Source organism: Balaenoptera physalus, assembly GCF_965194825.1.
Source record: "Balaenoptera physalus genome assembly, chromosome: 3".
In the NCBI taxonomy this organism is placed as follows: Eukaryota; Metazoa; Chordata; class Mammalia; order Artiodactyla; family Balaenopteridae; genus Balaenoptera; species Balaenoptera physalus.
The window spans coordinates 115170969-115190496 of NC_138890.1; the positions used below are offsets into that span (position 1 = coordinate 115170969).

Sequence of the window (19528 nt, forward strand, 5' to 3'; positions counted from 1 at the left end):
AATCAAAACTACAATGAGGTATCACCTCACTCCTGTTAGAATGGGCATCATCAGAAAATCTACAAACAACAAATGCTGGAGAGGGTGTGGAGAAAAGGGAACCCTCTTGCACTGTTGGTGGGAATGTAAATTGATACAGCCACTGTGGAGAACAATATGGAGGTTCCTTAAAAAACTAAAAATAGAATTACCATATGACCCAGCAATCCCACTACTGGGCATATACCCAGAGAAAACCGTAATTCAAAAAGACACATGCACCCGAATGTTCATTGCAGCACTATTTACAATAGCCAGGTCATGGAAGCAACCTAAATGCCCATCGACAGAGGAATGGATAAAGAAGATGTGGTACATATATACAATGGAATATTACTCAGCCATAAAAAGGAACGAAATTGAGTCATTTGTTGAGATGTGGATGGATCTAGAGACTGTCATACAGAGTGAAGTAAGTCAGAAAGAGAAAAACAAATATCGTATATTAATGCATGTATGTGGAACCTAGAAAAATGGTACAGATGAGCCAGTTTGCAGGGCAGAAGTTGAGACACAGATGTAGAGAATGGACATATGGACACCAAGGGGGGAAAACTGCAGTGAGGTGGGGATGGTGGTGTGCTGAATTGGGCGATTGGGATTGACATGTATACGCTGATGTGTATAAAATTGATGCCTAATAAGAACCTGCAGTATAAAAAAACAAACAAAACAACTAATACTAAACTTTCATTGGGTTATTTGTATGGAAATATGTTAATATAAATGTTTCAGACATTACATGAAATTTCTAAAAAAAAAAAAAAAAAAAAAATAATAGTGGCGAGAGTGGACATCCTTGTCTTGTTCCTGATCTTGGAGGAGATGCTTTCAGTTTTTCACCATTGAGAATGATGTTTGCTGTGGGTTTGTCATATATGGCCTTTATTATGTTGAGGTAGGTTCCCTCTGTGCCCCCTTTCTGGAGAGTTTTTATCATAAATAGGTGTTGAATTTTGTCAAAAGCTTTTTCTGCATCTGTTGAGATGATCATATGGTTTTTCTTCTTCAGTTTGTTAATATGGTGTATCACATTGATTGATTTGCATATATTGAAGAATCCTTGCATCCCTGGGATAAATCCCACTTGATCATGTTGTATGATCCTTTTAATGCGTTATTGGATTCTGTTTGCTAGTACTCTGTTGAGGATTTTTGCATCTATATTCATCAGTGATACTGATCTGTAATTTTCTTTTTTTGTAGTATCTTTGTTTGGTTTTGGTATCAGGGTGATGGTGGCCTCATAGAATGAGTTTGGGAGTGTTCCTTCCTCTGCAATTTTTTGGAAGAGTTTGAGAAGGATGGGTGTTAGCTCTTCTCTAACTGTTTGATAGAATTCACCTGTGAAGCCATCTGGTCCTGGACTTTTGTTTGTTGGAAGATTTTTAATCACAGTTTCAATTTCATTACTTGCAATTGGTCTGTTCATGTTTTCTATTTCTTCCTGGTTCAGTCTCAGAAGATTGTGCTTTTCTAAGAATTTGTCCATTTCTTCCAGGTTGTCCATTTTATTGGCATAGAGTTGCTTGTAGTAGTCTCTTAGGATGCTTTGTATTTCTGCGATGTCCATTGTAACTTCTCTTATTTATTTCTAATTTTATTGATTTGAGTCCTCTCCCTCTTTTTCTTGATGAGTCTGGATAAAGGTTTACCAATTTTGTTTATCTTTTCAAAGAACCAGCTTTTAGTTTTATTGATCTTTACTGTTGTTTTCTTTGTTTCTATTTCATTTATTTCTGCTCTGATCTTTATGATTTCTTTCCTTCTGCTGACTTTGGGTTTTGTTTGGTCTTCTTTCTCTACTTCCTTTAGGTGTAAGTTTGGATTGTTTACTGGAGATTTTTCTTGTTTATTGAGGTAGGATTGTATTGCTCTAGATTTCCCTCTTAGAACTACTTTTGCTGCATCCCATAAGTTTTGGATCGTCGTGTTTTCATTGTCATTTGTCTCTAGGTATTTTTTATTTCCTCAGCCATCTCTTGGTTATTTAGTAACGTATTGTTTAGCCTCCATGTGTTTGTGTTTTTTACGGTTTTTTTCCCTGTAATTGATTTCTAATCTTATAGCGTTGTGGTCAGAAAAGGTGCTTGATATGATTTCAATTTTCTTAAATTTACCGAGGCTTGATTTGTGACCCAAGATGTGATCTATCCTGGAGAATGTTCCATGTGCACTTGAGAAGAAAGTGTAATCTGCTGTTTTTGGATGGAATGTCCTATAAATGTCAATTAAATCTACCTGGTCTATTGTGTCATTTAAAGCTTTTGTTTCCTTATTAATATTCTGTCTGGATGATCTGTCCATTGGTGTAAGTGAGGTGTTATTGTGTTACTGTCGATTTCCTCTTTTATCGCTTTTAGCATTTGCTTTATGTATTGAGGTGCTCCTATGTTGGGTGCATATATATTTATAATTGTTGTATCTTCTTCTTGGATTGACCCCTTGATCACTGTGTAGTGTCCTTCCTTGTCTCTTGTAACATTCTTTATTTTAAAGTCTATTTTATCTGATATGAGTATTGCTACTCCAGCTTTCTTTTGATTTCCATTTGCATGGAATATCTTTTTCTATCCCCTCACTTTCAGTCTGTATGCGTCCCTAGGTCTGAAGTGGGTCTCTTGTAGACAGCATATATATGGGTCTTGTTTTTGTATCCATTCAGCGAACCTGTGTCTTTTTGTTGGAACATTTAATCCATTCACATTTAAGGTAATTATCAATTTGTATGTTCCTATTACCATTTTCTTAATTGTTATGGGTTTGTTTTTGTAGGTCCTTTTCTTCTTTTGTGTTTCCCACTTAGAGAATTTCCTTTAGCATTTGTTTTTGAGCTGGTTTGATGGTGCTGAATTCTCTTAGCTTTTGCTTGTCTGTAAAGAAATCTTTTGATTTCTCTGTCAAATCTTTATGAGATCCTTGCCGGGTAGAGCAATCTTCGTTGTAGGTTCTTCCCTTTCATCACTTTAAATATATCGTGCCACTCCTTTCTGACTTGTAGCGTTTCTGCTGAGAAATCAGCTACTAACCTTATGGGATTCCCTTGTATGTTATTTGGCAATTTCCCTTGTTGCTTTCAGTAATTTTTCTTTGTTTTTAATTCTTGTCAATTTGATTACTATGTGTCTTGGTGTGTTTCTCCTTGGATTTATCCTGCCTGGGACTCTGCGCTTCCTGGACTTGGGTGGCTATTTCCTTTCCCATGTTAGGGAAGTTTTTGACTGTAATCTCTTCAAATATTTTCTCGAGTCCTTCCTCTCTCTCTTCTCCTTGTGGGACCCCTATAATGCAAATGTTGGTGCGTTTAATGTTGTCCCAGAGGTCTCTTAGGCTGTCTTCATTTCTTTTCATTCTTTTTTCTTTATTCTGTTCTGCAGCAGTGAATTCCACCATTCTTTCTTCCAGGTCATTTATCCGTTCTTCTGCATCAGTCATTCTGCTATTGATTCCTTCTAGCTTATTTTTCATTTCAGTTATTGTATTGTTCATCTCTGCTTGTTTGTTCTTTAATTCTTCTAGGTATTTGTTCTTTAATTCTTCTAGGTCTTTGTTAAACATTTCTTGCATCTTCTCTATCTTTGCCTCCATTCTTTTTCCGAGGTCCTGGATCATCATCACTATCATCATTCTGAATTCTTTTTCTGGAAGGTTGCCTATCTCCACTTCATTTGGTTGTTTTTCTGGGGTTTTATCTTGTTCCTTCATCTGATACATAGTCCTCTGCCTTTTCATTTTGTCTATGTGAATGTGGTTTTCATTCCATAGGCTGCAGGATTGTAGTTCTTCTTGCTTCTGCTGTCTGCCCTCTGGTGGATGAGGCTATCTAAGAGGCTTGTGTAAGCTTCCTGGTGGGAGGGACTGGTGGTGGGCAGAGCTGGCTGTTGCTCTGGTGGGCAGAGCTCAGTAAAACTTTAATCAGCTTGTCTGCTGATGGGTGGGGCTGAGTTCCCTCCCTGTTGGTTGTTTGGCCTGAGGCGGCCCAGCACTGGAGGCTACAGGCTCTTTGGTGTGGCTAATGGCGGACTCCGGGAGGGCTCACGCCAAGGAGTACATCCCAGAACTTCTGCTGCCACTGTCTTTGTCCCTGCGGTGAGCCACAGCCACCCCCCACCTCTGCAGGAGACCCTCCAACACTAGCAGGTAGGTCTGGTTCAGTCTCCTATGGGGGGTCACTGCTCCTTCCCTATGGGACCTGATACACACACTACTTTGTGTGTGCCCTCCAAGAGTGGAGTCTCTGTTTCCCCCAGTCCTGTTGAAGTCTTGCAATGAAATCCCACTAGCCTTCAAATTCTGGTTTTCTGGGAATTCCTCCTCCCATTGCCGGACTCCCAGGTTAGGAAGCCTGATGTGGGGCTCAGAGCCTTCACTCCAGTGGGTCATCTTCTGTGGTATAATTGTTCTCCAGTTTGTGAGTCACCCATCCAGCGGTTAAAGATTTGATTTTATTGTGATTTTACTCCTCCTACCATCTCATTATGGCTTCTCCTCTGTCTTTGGAAGTGGGATATCTCTTTTGGTGAGTTCCAGTGTCTTCCTGTCGATGATTGTTCATCAGTTAGTCGTGATTCTGGTGCTCTCACAACAGGGAGTGAGCGCACGTCCTTCTACTCTGCCATCTTGAACCAATCTCCCTGTTTTATATTTTTGTACGTGTTTCCTATTAATAGAAGATAGCTAGATTGTTACATCTGCTTCTGCATTCAGCCTGTGCAATACAGTTGACCGTTGAACAACATGGATTTGAACTGTGAGGGTCCACTTGTGGATTTTGTTCACTAAATACATACTATGATGTTTCATGATCTGTGGATGAATCCCTGGATGTGGCCAACTGTAAAGTTATACTTACATTTTCAACTGCACAGGGGTTAATGCCCCTAACCCCCAGTTGTTGAAAGGTCAACTGTATATTGTTTTGGTAAAAGTCACTGAAGAACATCCAGCCTCACACAGATATGTAGTTGGAGAAGAGGGGGTTATTTTAATAGCCTTTTCATATAATTGTGGGTATTCTATTTTAATATTACACCAAGACTCGACACGTGATAATTTCTTAAAATTAGTTGTGTGGTGCTTGCACCCTGGTGATACTTGTGGGAGCCACTCCTAACCTGTGGATCAGATGGCCACTTTTTTTTTTTCTAAGGAAAAGTTGGTCACTGTCTTTTGAAATTATGCTTTATGTAAGGTAGAATAAGAAATGTAAATCATTATCTTCATTATACCCTTTTAAAAAATCAAGTCTTGAAAGTTTATAGAAGCTTCGTCTAATCAAACACCAACATCTCATGTGCATAGAAATTGGAACACTTTTTCCTTGATAGATCCACACTTCATATTATGGCTACTTTTTTGAGGTAGGAAGTGAAAACTTAACAGTTTCTAACATAGTTTCTGGATAAATATTTGTTGAAACTATCTAATGTTTGTTAGACTGCTTTTATTCATTTCTTTCAAATTCTTATTTATGTCTATTACCTTATTTGAATAAGTGAGAAAAACGCCTTTTAGAAATGCCTTAAACTGGTACAGAAATAGAATTAAGCATTCATGTTTACACATATGTCCAATAAATTAGGCAACCACTTTATCTGCTTGTTCAGAATGTTTCAACATCATTAATCCATAATTTTATGTTTATCTGTTTTAAGATCCACACAGGTCTACAGCACCAAATAATCTGGCCCTGTCAGCCCAGCTGCATTCCTCTGGATGAAAAACTCCTGCCCCAGCTTCTAAAGGAAGCAGGCTACGCTACCCACATGGTCGGAAAATGGCACCTGGGAATGTACCGGAAAGAATGTCTTCCAACCCGCCGAGGATTTGATACCTACTTTGGTAAGGGAAATGCACATGTTTCTTTAACAACTCAGGCCAACTGCAGCCCTCTCATAAAACACAGCCAAGTGTAATCAAATGAAATAACTGGAAACTTGAACACAGAGTGAATCGGTCAGCACTGCCGTGGGGCCACTGTCTAATACCACCACCATAAACATGGCTATGCACTCAGCTCGTGATGGGACAGGCAGTTATCTTTGCCAGGGTTCAACGTGCCACATAGGGGCCTTTGAAGAGTCTGCTACCTCCAAGTCAGAGACCACTCTATTCTTAGAGAACCTTATTACCAAAAGGGGATACATACTGATTTTTTAAAAAAATTCCAGGCAAAACCCAATACAAGAATATTTCCTTCACAAAGGTTCAGGATATTTTTTTCTCCTCGTGAATTGTGTTCAAAGGTTTTATTTTGTTTTGTATTTCCTGGAGATGGTAAACAAGACTCTTTTCCAATTTGCATCCTTCTTTCCTTCTGTGAGATCTGTTTTTGAAATTACTAGATTGGGGAAGATAGATCAAATAAAGAAAATGGGAGGGTAAATAACAAATGGTAATAGGAAAGATACCAAATAATAAGTATTTAATGGCTTTGATAGCCCTATAAAAATAAATGTAAAGCCTACAGTTTAAAAAAAAATGCTCTCTTTAAACCTGTTACAAACCATTTCTTAACAATCTATTTATCTATATATCTTGCCAGCTTGACATAGCTTTCTGTCAAGTTCTTTTCATATTTTGCTTTGTTTTTTTAATTGGGGTGTAGCTGTTTTACAATGTTGTATTAGTTTCTACTGTACAGTGAAGTGGAGTTCCCTGTGCTATACAGCAGGTTCTTATTAGATATCCATTTTATACATATTAGTGTATATACATCAATCCCAATCTCCCAGTTCATCCCACCTCCCATCCCCAACTTTCCCCCTCATATTTTGCTTTCTGTCTAGCTATTCTGTTTTATCTGTCTAGCTGTTTATCTCCCTACCTACCTCCCATTTGTCTCTTCATTTATTTGCAAACTGCCATATCCAAAAAGGAACACACAATGAAGATAAATTTTTAAAAAATAAATAGAATTAAAAAATCAGGGTGAGAGGAGATGGAGTCAAGATGGCAGTATGGGAAGAAGTGGAGTTAGTGTCTCCCCACAACTAGGGCGCCTGCTGGCCACTGGTGGGGGACTCTGACACCCAAGGAGACAGGAGGAACCCCAGAGTGAACCGGTAGGACGTAAGGGGACTGAAGGGGGAGGAGAAGCGGAGGCCAGACAGCATTAGCGTCCCTGAGGCCAGGGAGATTAGGAGAGGCAGGCAGGAGGGGCCCTCTGGGAGAAGCAGGAGAGGAGTGGAGGGTGATTGCCCTGCTCACTCGGGCCCAGGGAGCCTGCTGAGCTCCCAGACCGATCCCCTGCCCTCCAAAGCCCCCTCCAGGCTGCATAGGTTCTTGGGGGCATAGGAGGGAGGCTGGGGAGATCAGGAGAGGCAGGCAGGAGGGGCCCTCCCAGACCAGAGGAGCAGGAGAGGAGAGGAGGGTGTTTGCCCTGCCCACTCGAGCCCAGGAAGCCTGCTGGCTTCCAGGTGATGTCCCCTGCCCTCTGAGACCAGGGCTGGGGGGCACGCCTGGGCCCCTTCTGTTCCTTGAGCCTAACACCGCCCCCCCCCGCCCGCCCCGCCTCCAGGGCCTTTTCCAGCCCTATGGGTCCTGAGCATCAGCCCCGCCCACCAACCAAACCTCACCCTTGCTTAGGCCCCACCCTCCACAGCCAAGGCCTCCCCCCCCACTTTCTTTTCCCTCCTCCTCTTTTTTTTACTATTGTGGTACTGTTGTACATTCCAGTTGTTGATTTATCTATATTTTTATTTTTATATTCTTCCTATCTGTTAGTTTTCTAGCCTAATTTTATTTTTTACTTTGTTATTGTTTTTTGGTTTTTCTTTTTTTTTTGTGCCTCCCCAGGTGGCTTGCAGGATCTTGATTCACAAGCCCAGGGTCAGGCCGAAGCTCCTGTGGTGGGAGCTCTGAGTCCGAACCACTGGACTAACAGGGAACCTCAGACCATGGGGAATATTCATCAGAGTGAGGTCTCACAGAGTTCCTCATCTCAGGCAAGACCCAGCTCTACCCAATAGCCTACTAACCCCAGTGTTGGAAGCATCAGGTCAAATAACCAGTAAGACAGGAACACAATCCCACTTACTGAAAAAAAAAAAAAATGAGATGGCAAAAAAATATGTCACAGATGAAGGAGCAAGGTAAAAACCTATAAGGCCAAATAAATGAAGAGGAAATAGGCAAGCTACCTGAAAAAGAATTCAGAGTAATGATAGTAAAGATGATCCAGAATCTCGGAAATAGAATGGAGGCACGGATTGACAAAATACAAGAAATGTTTAACAAAGATCTAGAAGAACTAAAAACAAACAAACAGAGATGAACAACGTAATAACTGAAATGAAAAATACACTAGAAGGAATCAGTAACAATAACTGAGGCAGAAGAACAAATAAGTGAGCTGGAAGACAGAATGGTGGAAGTAACTGCCAAGGAGCAGAATAAAGAAAAAAGAATGAAAAGAGTTGAAGACAATCTCAGAGACCTCTGGGGCAACACTAAACGCACAAACATTCTAATCATAGGAGTCCCAGAAGAAGAGAAAAAGAAAGGGTCTGAGAAAATATTTGAAGAGATTATAGTTGGAAACTTCCCTAAACATGGGAGAGGAAATAGTCACCCAAGTCCAGGAAGCACAGAGAGTCCCATACAGGTTAAACCCTAAGAAAAACACACCAAGACACATATTAATCAAATTAACAAAAATTAAATTCAAAGAAAAAATATTAAAAGCTGCAAGGGAAAAACAAAAAATAACATACAAAGGAATCCCAATAAGGTAATCAGCTGATTTTTCAGTGGAAACTCTGCAGGCCAGAAGGGAGTGGAAGGATATACTTAAAGTGGTGAAAGAGAAAAACCTACAACCAAGATTACTCTACCCAGCAAGGATCTCATTCAGATTTGATGGAGAAGACAAAAGCTTTTCAGACAAGCAAAAGCTAAGAGAATTCAGCACCAGCAAACCAGTTTTACAACAAATGCTGAAGAAACTTCTCTAAGTGGGAAACACAGGAGAAGAAGACCCACAAAAAACAAACCTAAAACAATTAAGAAAATGGTAATAGGAACATACATATCAATAATAACCTTGAATGTAAATGGATTAAATGCCCCAACCAAAAGACATATACTGGCTGAATGGATACAAAGACAAGACCCATATATATGCTGTCTACAACAGACCCACTTCAGACCTAGGGACACGTACAGACTGAAAGTGAAGCAATGGAAAAAGATATTCCATGCAAATGGAAATCAAAAGAAAGCTGGATTAGCAATACTCGTATAAGATAAAATAGACTTTAAAATAAAGACTGGTACAAGAGGTAAGGAGGGACACTACATAAGGATCAAAGGAGCAATCCAAGAAGAAGATATAACAATTATAAATGTTTATGCACCCGACATAGGAGCACCTCAATATATAAGGCAAATGCTAACAACCACGAAAGGAGAAATCGACAGTAACACAACAATAATAGGGGACTTTAACATCCCACTTACACCAATGGACAGATCATCCAAAAAGAAAATTAATAAGGAAACACAAGCTTTAAATGACTAAATAGTTCAGATCTAATTGATATTTATAGAACATTCCACCCAAAAGTGGCAGAATATACTTTCTTCTCAAGTGCACATGGAACATTCTCCAGGATAGATCACATCTTGGGTCACAAAACAAGCCTTGGAAAATTTAAGAAAATTGAAATCGTATCGAGCATCTTTTCTGACCACAACGCTGTGAGACTGGAAATCAATGACAGGAAAAAAACTGTAAAAAACACAAATACATGGAGGCTAAACAGTACGCTACTAAATAATCAAGAGATCACTGAAGAAATCAAAGAAGAAATCAAAAAATACATAGAAGCAAATGACAATGAAAACATGGCGACCCAAACCTATGGGACGCAGCAAAAGCAGTTCTAAGAGGGAAGTTTATAGCAATACAATCTTAAGAAAAATGAAAAATCTCAAACACTCTAACCCTACACTTAAAACAACTAAAGAAAGAAGAACAAAGAAAACCCCAAAGTTAGCAGAAGGAAAGAAATCATAAAGATCAGAGCAGAAATAAATGAAGTAGACACAAAGAAAGCAATAACAAAGATCAATAAAACTAAAAGCTGGTTCTCTGAGAAGATAAAATTGGTAAACTCTTAGCCAGGCTCATCAAGAAAAAAAGGGAGAGGTTGCAAATCAATAAACTTAGAAATGAAAAAGGAGAAATGACAACTGACACTGCAGAAATGCAAAGGATTGTAAGAGACTACTACAAACAACTATATGCCAAAAAAATGGACAACCACGAAGAAATGGACAAATTCTTGGAAAGGTACAATTTTCCAAGACTGAACCAGGAAGAATTAGAAAATATAAACAGTCCTATCACAAGTAAACAAAAGTCCAGGACCAGATGGCTTCACAGGTGAATTCTATCAAACATTTAGAGAAGAGCTAACACCCATCCTCTCAAACTCTTACAAAAAATTGCAGAGGAAGGAATACTCCCAAACTCATTCTATGAGGCCACTATCACCCTGATACCAAAACCAGACAAAGATACTACAAAAAAAGAAAATTACAGACCAATATCACTGATGAACATAGATGCAAAAATCCTGAACAAATAGTAGCAAACATAATCCAACAGCACGTTAGAAGGATCATACACCATGATCAAGTGGGATTTATCCCTGGGATGCAAGGATTCTTCAATATGCGCAAATTAATCAATGTGATACACCACGTTAACAAATTTAGGAATAAAAACCATATGATCATCTCAATAGATGCAGAAAAAGCTTTTGACAAACTTCAACACCCATTTATGATAAAAAAAAAAACTCTCCGGAAAATGGGCATAGAGGGAACCTACCTCAACATAATAAAGGTCATATATGACAAACCCACAGCAAGCGTCATACTCAGTGGTGAAAGCATTTCCACTAAGATCAGGAATAAGACAAGGATGTCCACTCTCACCACTGTTATTCAACATAGTTTTGGAAGTCCTAGCCACAGCAATCAGAGAAGAAAAAGAAATAAAAGGAATACAAATAGGAAAAGAAGAAGTAAAACTGTCACTGTTTGCAGATGACATGATACTATACATAGAAAATCCTAAAGGTACCACCAGAAAGCTACTAGAACTAATCAATGAATTTGGTAAGGTTGCAGGATACAAAATTAATGCACAGAAATCTCTGGCATTCCTATACACCAACAATGAAAAATCTGAAAGAGAAATTAAGGAAACACTCCCATTTACCATGCAACAAAAAGAATAAAATACCTAGGAATAAACCTACTTAAGGAGGCAAAAGACTTCTACTCAGAAAACTATAAAACACTGATGAAAGAAATCAAAGATGACATAAACAGATGGAGAACTGTACCATGTTCTTGGATTGGAAGAATCAATATTGTAAAAATGCCTATACCACCCAAAGCAATCTACAGATTCACTGCAATCCCTATCAAACTGCCAATGGCATTCTTCACAGAATTAGAACAAAAAATTTTACAGTTCATATGGAAACACAAAAGACCCTGAAAAGCCAAAGCAATCTTGAGAAAGCAAAATGGAGTTGGAGGAATCAGGCTCCCCAGCTTCAAATTATACCACAAAGCTACAGTAATCAGGACAATATGGTACTGGCACGAAAACAGAAATATAGATCAATGGTACAAGATAGAATGCCCAGAGATAAACCCACAGACGTGTGGGCACCTAATTTATGACAAAGGAGGCAAGAACATACAATGGAGAAAAGACAGCCTCTTCAGTAAGTGGTGCTGGGAAAACTGGACAGCTATTAGAACACTCCCTAACACCATACACGAAAATAAACTCCAAGTGGATTAAAGACTTGAATGTAAGACCAGACTTAGAGGAAAACATAGGAAAAACACTCTTTGACATAAACCACAGCAAGATCTTTTTGACCCACCTCCTAGAGTAACAAATAAAAACAAAAATAAACAAATGGGACTTAATTAAACTTAAAACCTTTTGCACAGTGAAGGAAACCATAAATAAGACAAAAATACAAGCCTCAGAATGGGAGAAAATATTTGCAAATGAAACAACAGACAAAGGATTAATCTCCAAAATATACAAACAGCTCATGGAGCTCAATATCAAAAAAACAAACAATCCAGTTAAAAAATGGGTGGATGACCTAAATAGACATTTCACCAAGGAAGACATACAGTTGGCCAAGAGGCACATGAAAAGATGCTCAACATCACTAAGTATTAGAGAAATGCAAATCAAAACTACAATGAGGTATCACCTCATGCCGGTCAGAATGGCCATTATCAAAAAATCTAGAAACAATAAATGCTAGAAATGGTGTGGTGAAAAGGGAACCCTCCTGCACTGTTGGTGGGAATGTAAATTGATACAACCACTATGAAAAACAGTATGGAGGCTCCTTGAAAAACTAAAAATAGAATTACCATATTCCACTACTGGGCATATACCCTGCGAAAACCGTAATTCAAAAAGAGACATGTACCACAATGTTCATTGCAGCACTATTTACAGTAGCCAGGACATGGAACCAACCTAAATGTCCATCGACAGATGAATGGATAAAGAAGATATGGCACATATATACAATGGAATATTACTCAGCCATAAAAAGAAACGAAATTGAATTATTTGTAGTGAGGTGGATGGACCTAGAGTCTGTCATACAGAGTGAAGTAAGTCAGAAAGAGAAAAACAGGGCTTCCCTGGTGACGCAGTGGTTAAGAATCCGCCTGCCAATGCAGGGGACACGGGTTTGAGCCCTGATCCGGGAAGATCCTACATGCCGTGGAGCAACTAAGCCCGTGTGCCACAACTACTGAGCCCGCATTCTAGAGCCCGTGCTTCGCAACAAAGAGTAGCCCCTGCTTGCCGCAACTAGAGAAAGCCAGCGTGCAGCAACAAAGACCCAATGCAGCCAGAATACATAAAAATAAAATAAATAAATTTAAAAAAAAAAGAAAAAAAAGAAAGAGAAAAACAAATACTGTATGCTAACACATATATATGGAATCTGAAAAAAAAAGTGGTACTGATGAACCTAGTTGCAGGGCAGGAACAAAGAGGTAGACATAGAAAATGGACTTGAGGACATGGGGTGGGAGGGCGAAGCTGGGGCGAAGTGAGAGTAGCATCGACATATATACACTACCGAATGTAAAATAGTTGGCTGGTGGGAAGCAGCAGCATAGCACAGGGAGATCAGCTCAGTGCTTTGCGATGACCTAGAGGGGTGGGATAGGGAGGGTGGGAGGGAGGCTCAAGAGGGAGGGGATATGGGGACATGTGTATGCATATGGCTGATTCGCTTTGTTGTGCAACAGAAACTAACGCAGTATTGTGAAGCAATTATACTCCAATAAAGATCTATTTTTTAAAAATCAGGATGAATAGAAAAAGATGGAATAGTTGCTTGGCACCGAGTTATTAAAAAAAAAAAAAAAAACCTGCCTGGCTGTAGCAGACCTCACATTCAACTCTGAGATTTGGGACTTCTTATGTTCAAAGCAAAAAAAAAAAAAAAAAAAAAAAGCAGTCTATAACAGTCACATTATTTATAAGTTAAATGGAAACCAGATGTTCAGGAAGAGTAAAGCATTTTCTGGCTCTTAGACCTGAGAGAAATTTCTCCTTTGGGAGAAGGTAAGGTGACAGCATCCTCAAAAACATCATTTTAGTAATAAAATGGTGGTTGTCTTATAGATGTTTCTTGAGACATTCTCTTTTATTCAAGCTAGGACCAGAGCACCAAAGTACCTTTCAGTTCAAGTGATTATATGGGGCCCACACAGTGCAGCTGAAGCTCACAGTTCTATAGTGCTTAGCTGGAACCACAGTTTAAGTCGAGATGTGAGGACATCCAAACGTGACACCGTGTGCCCCACTCCCATCTGGGTTCTCTAGCAGACATTGCTTAATCAATAATGCACTCTTTCTTGATGAATCTGGATATATCCTCAGTACCCTTAAATAGCTGTTAAAAACAGGACTTGGGTGTGAGACCTCTTTGTCATCTTGGAAATTCTAGAGGAAAAAACAGCCTCTATATCCTTTGACAATTTTCAATCAGGCCTTGGCTTAACGATGGGTCGATACCTGTACTCCGGCAGCTGGAAGGATATTTTAATTGTTTTTATTAAAAACCAAATTTTAGGGCTTCCCTGGTGGCGCAGTGGTTGAGAGTCTGCCTGCTAATGCAGGGGACACGGGTTCGAGCCCTGGTCTGGGAAGATCCCACATACTGCGGAGCAACTAGGCCCGTGAACCACAACTACTGAGCCTGCGCATCTGGAGCCTGTGCTCCGCAACAAGAGAGGCCACGATAGTGAGGGGCCCGCGCACCGCGATGAAGAGTGGCCCCCGCTTGCCACAACTAGAGAAAGCCCTCGCACAGAAACGAAGACCCAACACAGCTAAAAATAAATAAATAAATTAATTAATTAAAATGAATAATGCTTTAAAAAAAAAACCCAAATTTTATATTTTAAAATTATATATTTAAACCAAATTATATATTGAAAAATTCAGTTGGACAGAGGTGGAAATCATATCCTTTTATGAGGATTAAGAAGCCTAGCTGGATTTAGGCAGACAGGCACCCCACCGCACATTCATGGACGGGAGGCTTGCAGAGAAGGAGGGCATGATGAGCATGCGGTTGTTGTCACTGTTATGACTCAGAGGTTGTGTTAAAGAGCAGATGACCGTGGGCCTGGTTGCACAGCTCTGAGTACACTGAGAACCCCTGAACTGTACAACGTAAATGAGTGATTTGTATGATATGTGAATTATTCTCAACAAAGCTGTTAAATACAGCAGTCAGAGATTTAATGGCTCAAAACGTAGTTTCTCATTTTTCCCCAAAAAGCATCGGCTGCCATCTTCTTTAGACTCAACATGTAAGTTCAAATTTGTGAATCATTGTTATGAGAAAGTTCTGTGTGACTGTCACATGGTTGCTTGGTATTAGTTTGGCCAAGTATGTGAATAGATAGTTCTGTTATGTGAATAAAGAGTTCTATTGGAATCCTGTTTGTACTAACTTTTTAATATTTATGGTTTATGCATCTTTTTATCAAGTATATCCTCTGCATGTATTTCCCCAAATGATAGAAAACAGTTTATTCTTACAGATAAAGAACCTGAAGTGATTCTTCAAGGTGTTAGCAGCAGTTACTAACCCCAAATAGAACACCAGTGTCCTGACCCCTTTAATTACCCATATAAGGACTGAAATTATTTTCATGGATACATTTGTTTTTCGATTACATTAATTAGCAAACACATTGGCTTTCCCTTTCTGTTATACATGTAGGAGAAAAGATTACCATTTAAAGAGTTATCTTAAAACTAAGATATTCATTGTATTTAGGACCTTGAATTTACTGAATCATGGAAAAGGAGGAAATTAAATTAAAATGAATTCATTTACTAGGTAAGGTATGTAGGGCTTTTAATTGTGATTATAAGAAATATTTAGAACTGGGGAAAGAGGCCAATTTTATTATCTTCATTTTAATGTTAATAAGCAGTGTTTGTCAGGAGATAACTCAGAGGCCAGCACAGTTATTTCTTTTGAATAGCTTTATCGAGGTGTAATTCACATACCATATAATTCACCCCATTAAAATGTACAATTCATTGATTTTTAAATAAATTCACAGGGTTGTACCACTGTCACTACAATCCAAATGTAGAACATTTCCATCACCCCAAAAAAGAAACCCCATACACATTAACAGTCACTCCCCATTTTCCCCCGACCCTCATAGCCCCAGGCAACCACTAACCTACTTTCTCTCTCTACAGATTTGCCTCTTCTGAACATTTCATATAAATAGAAGCATATAACATGCAGCACAGCTTATTTTAATATTTTAGGAAAATATGGAACATTTGCAGGAACAACTAAACTTGAGAAGACATTTCTCCCATGATTAAGTCTAAATTGTGGGATAGGCCATTGATGCCATTTAAATTGGGGGCAAAATTGAGATCACCAGAGGTAGAAAAATCTAATTTCAACGCCACATGTTAGTTTGCTCTTTTGGTTGTTATGTTTAGAGATCCTCTGTTTGGAAATCTTTGTGTCTTTCACCAGTGGGTGTCAGCATCTGACTAAAGATGATGCCTCCAAGAGCTACTTCTGTAAATAACCTTGAAGCCAGTCGACCAAGGTCAATATCAACGTTATTTGAATTCTGCGTTCATTTATGTGATCACCTCAGAGTAAAAATTTGTAACAAATCACCTGAACCATATGCTATTTTAACCGATAGCTTTAAAAGATTAAAATGTCATCACCTTTACTGAATTTAAACTCTGATTTTTAAAAACATATTTACTTGGAATCACCCACTTTGAGAGTTACGTGATAGAGCTTATATTCTAAAGACTTGTGAGGTCTATCCCGATGGGGCTGTTTCTGTAAACCTACATCGTTGGAAACGCCTCATAGATTAACTGTGTGGTTTCCTTTACTCATAGAACTACCTGTTAGATCTGTGGGAAAGAACTACAAGACAGAGCTGCCAAGTAAACTATGAAAAACCTAACAAACTTTTTATCTTAGGTATTGGCATATCCCAATGATCTGCACTGTTCTAGGGTGTGATGGCTTAGGAGTGAATATGATTTGAACCTAATACATTTTTAGAGAATGTCAAATTCAGAACCAGGCAGATCCATCGCCTGACCCTAAACATGGTCCTAAAGTAAATCGCTTGAGGAAACTGGATCCCAAAGATTACAGGTGGGGAATTTTGAAGTGTGTCCATATTTCATTGGAGATCAAAGAAGCCTAACTAAAAGAATTGTGGGCTGACTCACACGATACCTTCTTTTTGAAAGGGCTATTTTATCTTGAAGATTATGAGTTTGGAGGAACTAAGGTGACTGGCAGTGGAAAGAATCAGAACATGTGAAATTCCTTAAAAATTTATTGACTTAAATAACTTTGTGTTACACATAATTTAAAAAAACCCTTTACACTTTGAAAGAAAAAAAAAGACTTGGCTAAGGGATGGATTTGAATTTTTTTACAATAACATTCTAATGCCTTATGCTAGCAAATATAGAGATGTTAAGAAATGGTGCTCTGATTAGCCTTGTCATTTGATTAGCCCTGACATGGATAATCAATTGCATTAGGCAATTAAATGCTGAAACCTTCGTTTGTTTAACATGTTTTATGCTATGCTGACTACTTTCATCTCCCATTCTCCTTGTAGGATATCTTCTAGGTAGTGAAGATTACTATTCCCATGAGCGCTGTACGTTAATCAATGCTCTGAATGTTACACGATGTGCTCTTGATTTTCGAGATGATGAAGAAGTTGCAACAGGGTATAAAAATATGTATTCAACAAATGTATTTACTGAAAGGGCTACAACCCTCATAACTAACCACCCACCAGAGAAGGTAAGTCTTGCTTTTTTATTGATATCAAAATTGCGTGAAGGTAGCATCTCTTCAGGTGAATATAGGAAAAGGCCACTGTCCTTTAGGGAAAAACCTAATAAATTCTAAGGGAGTCGCTTTCAAATTATAGAGTACCTCAGTATCAGCTGGGAAGCTTGTTAAAAATAGAAATTCCTGGAGCCCACCTCTAAAAGTCTGATTCATTAGGTCTGGGAAAAATCCATATGTCAATATTTTAAGGAAACTCAAGGGTGATTCTGCTGCACGTGGTCCGCAGATCACACTTTGAGGAAAGCTGTGCATATAGTGTTTCTGTACAAATACAGTTTTATTATTTTAGTATCCTGTGTGCAGGTGTGGTAATTAGTAAATTGACTTTTTCAAAAAATGTTAGGCTTATGTACAAGATGAGGCATTATTATGGCAAGCTTTTTGTTAGGTATCCACAAACTTAAGGTTCAGGGCAAGTTCTCTAATTTTGTATCTCCCAGCCCTCCTCCTCCAAGGTTATTTTGGCTATTCTAAATATTCTGCATTCCCATGTTTATTTAGAAGCAGCTGGCCAATTTATACCAAAAAAAAAAAAAAGTACCTGCTTGGATTTGGATTTCATTGAATCTGCGGACCAACGTGGGGACAATAACATCTTAACAATATTGAGTCTTCTAATCTGTAAACACGGTACACTGCTGAGCCTGTTTATCCCATCCACCACACTGAAGCTATTTGTATATGTCATGTGCTGAAATCTTTTGACTTATTTACAGATAAAAGTAGAAAAGAGTCTGAATAGCCTTGACATTTGTTGTTGTCGTTGTTAATCTGGAGTTAACCTCTTGAACCCAAGTTTAAGCTGAATTCTCTGGATTTAGCTTATAAATGCCTTTAAAACTGGGTCAGATATTTGTGTTGTCAGATATTGGGTTCAAAATATGGCTTCTTTAAGAACTGTATTAACATGCCCTCGAAATTAGACCTTCAATAGGACTCTAACACAGCAAATTACAGAATGTTCAGTGTTATCCAGTTTTTCCAGTTTCCTGTGCTTTGCCTCTTTGGCAGTTACTGAAGGTCCTCAGTGCAGATCACCATTTGGATTCCTGTTTCGATACCTGTTCAGACTTGGTACCTGGCTCCTGACTCCCTTTTTGACATAGTTTCTTCCTGCCTACCCTAACGTAGCATTGAGTGTCTTTCCTGGTGTCTGTCCTCAGCTTTGCCCCACTTTTGGCTTTTTTTTACTCTTTCATGCTGACCTGTTGGAGTGGCCATGCTTGCTGTGGTACATGGAAGAAATTGGAATATTCTCTCAAATATGTAGACATATGCAGATTTTAAATCTAGATCTAAACCAATATTCAGGTAGTTGGACAGATAACTGCTAGGTAATTGGCTTAAGTTCTCAGTTTTCTTCTGTATGCTTGGCATGTTACAGATAAGGTTAAAAACCCAAAGAACAAGATAAGATCTTGAGGGAACTGTGGTCCTTGTCCTGTCCTTTGAAGTTTGAGGTGGGCATCGTTTTACAGATAAGCAAACTGGCTTAGAGAAATGAGGTAACTTGTTCAAGGTCACAGAATCAGAAGCTGCACTGTTTAACTCTAGGGCTCAGTGCACTTAACAAGCCTCCCTAGTTCACAGTTTACATCCCAGACCAGAGACTATGAGCCCCAGTGTATGATTCAGCTTGATGGTTCCAGTATACAATACAATGACAGTATATTGGGATCATCTGGAAAGCTTGTAAGAAATACCACTTCCAAATATTGTGATTTATTGGTCCGGGGTGGGACCCTATCACTGGTATTTAATTATCCCTCTGCCCCTACCTCCAACCAGTGATTCTGATGTGCAGTCACTATCGATTCCTCTCAAGCCCAGAGAAGCAAGCAGAAGCCAGCTGCCCTTTACAAGTTCACAGTATACCACTATTTAATCATGCAACAAGTATAAGATACCTACAATAAAAATTAGTTTCCATTAAGGAACAATAGAGTATTCTCTCCCAGTGCCCATAACATTAATCAAATAAGAGGAAGCACCTGGGGTGAAATCATTCCTGGTGGGCGGGC

At 38.9% G+C, this 19528-nt stretch overlaps 1 protein-coding gene and 2 long non-coding RNA genes across 4 annotated transcripts in view; 2 read left to right on the top strand and 1 right to left on the bottom strand.

The window, feature by feature from the left end:
* The window catches only part of LOC309659045, a 191864-nt gene extending 174609 nt beyond the window's left edge, over window positions 1-17255 (bottom strand). Inside the window, exon 1 of the long non-coding RNA XR_014262540.1 lies at window positions 13456-17255. This is a non-coding gene — a long non-coding RNA (uncharacterized lncRNA). The remainder of the gene's footprint in view (window positions 1-13455) is intronic.
* Window positions 1-19528, top strand: part of LOC309659055 — a 430937-nt gene that overhangs the window by 252998 nt on the left and 158411 nt on the right. The window lies entirely within an intron of this gene.
* The window catches only part of ARSB (arylsulfatase B), a 200537-nt gene that overhangs the window by 22598 nt on the left and 158411 nt on the right, over window positions 1-19528 (top strand). For both annotated transcript variants that reach the window (XM_082458123.1, XM_082458122.1), the window contains exons 2-3: window positions 5694-5880; window positions 17266-17456. In XM_082458123.1, coding sequence (XP_082314249.1) covers window positions 5694-5880; window positions 17266-17456 — 378 coding nt within the window. The remainder of the gene's footprint in view (window positions 1-5693; window positions 5881-17265; window positions 17457-19528) is intronic.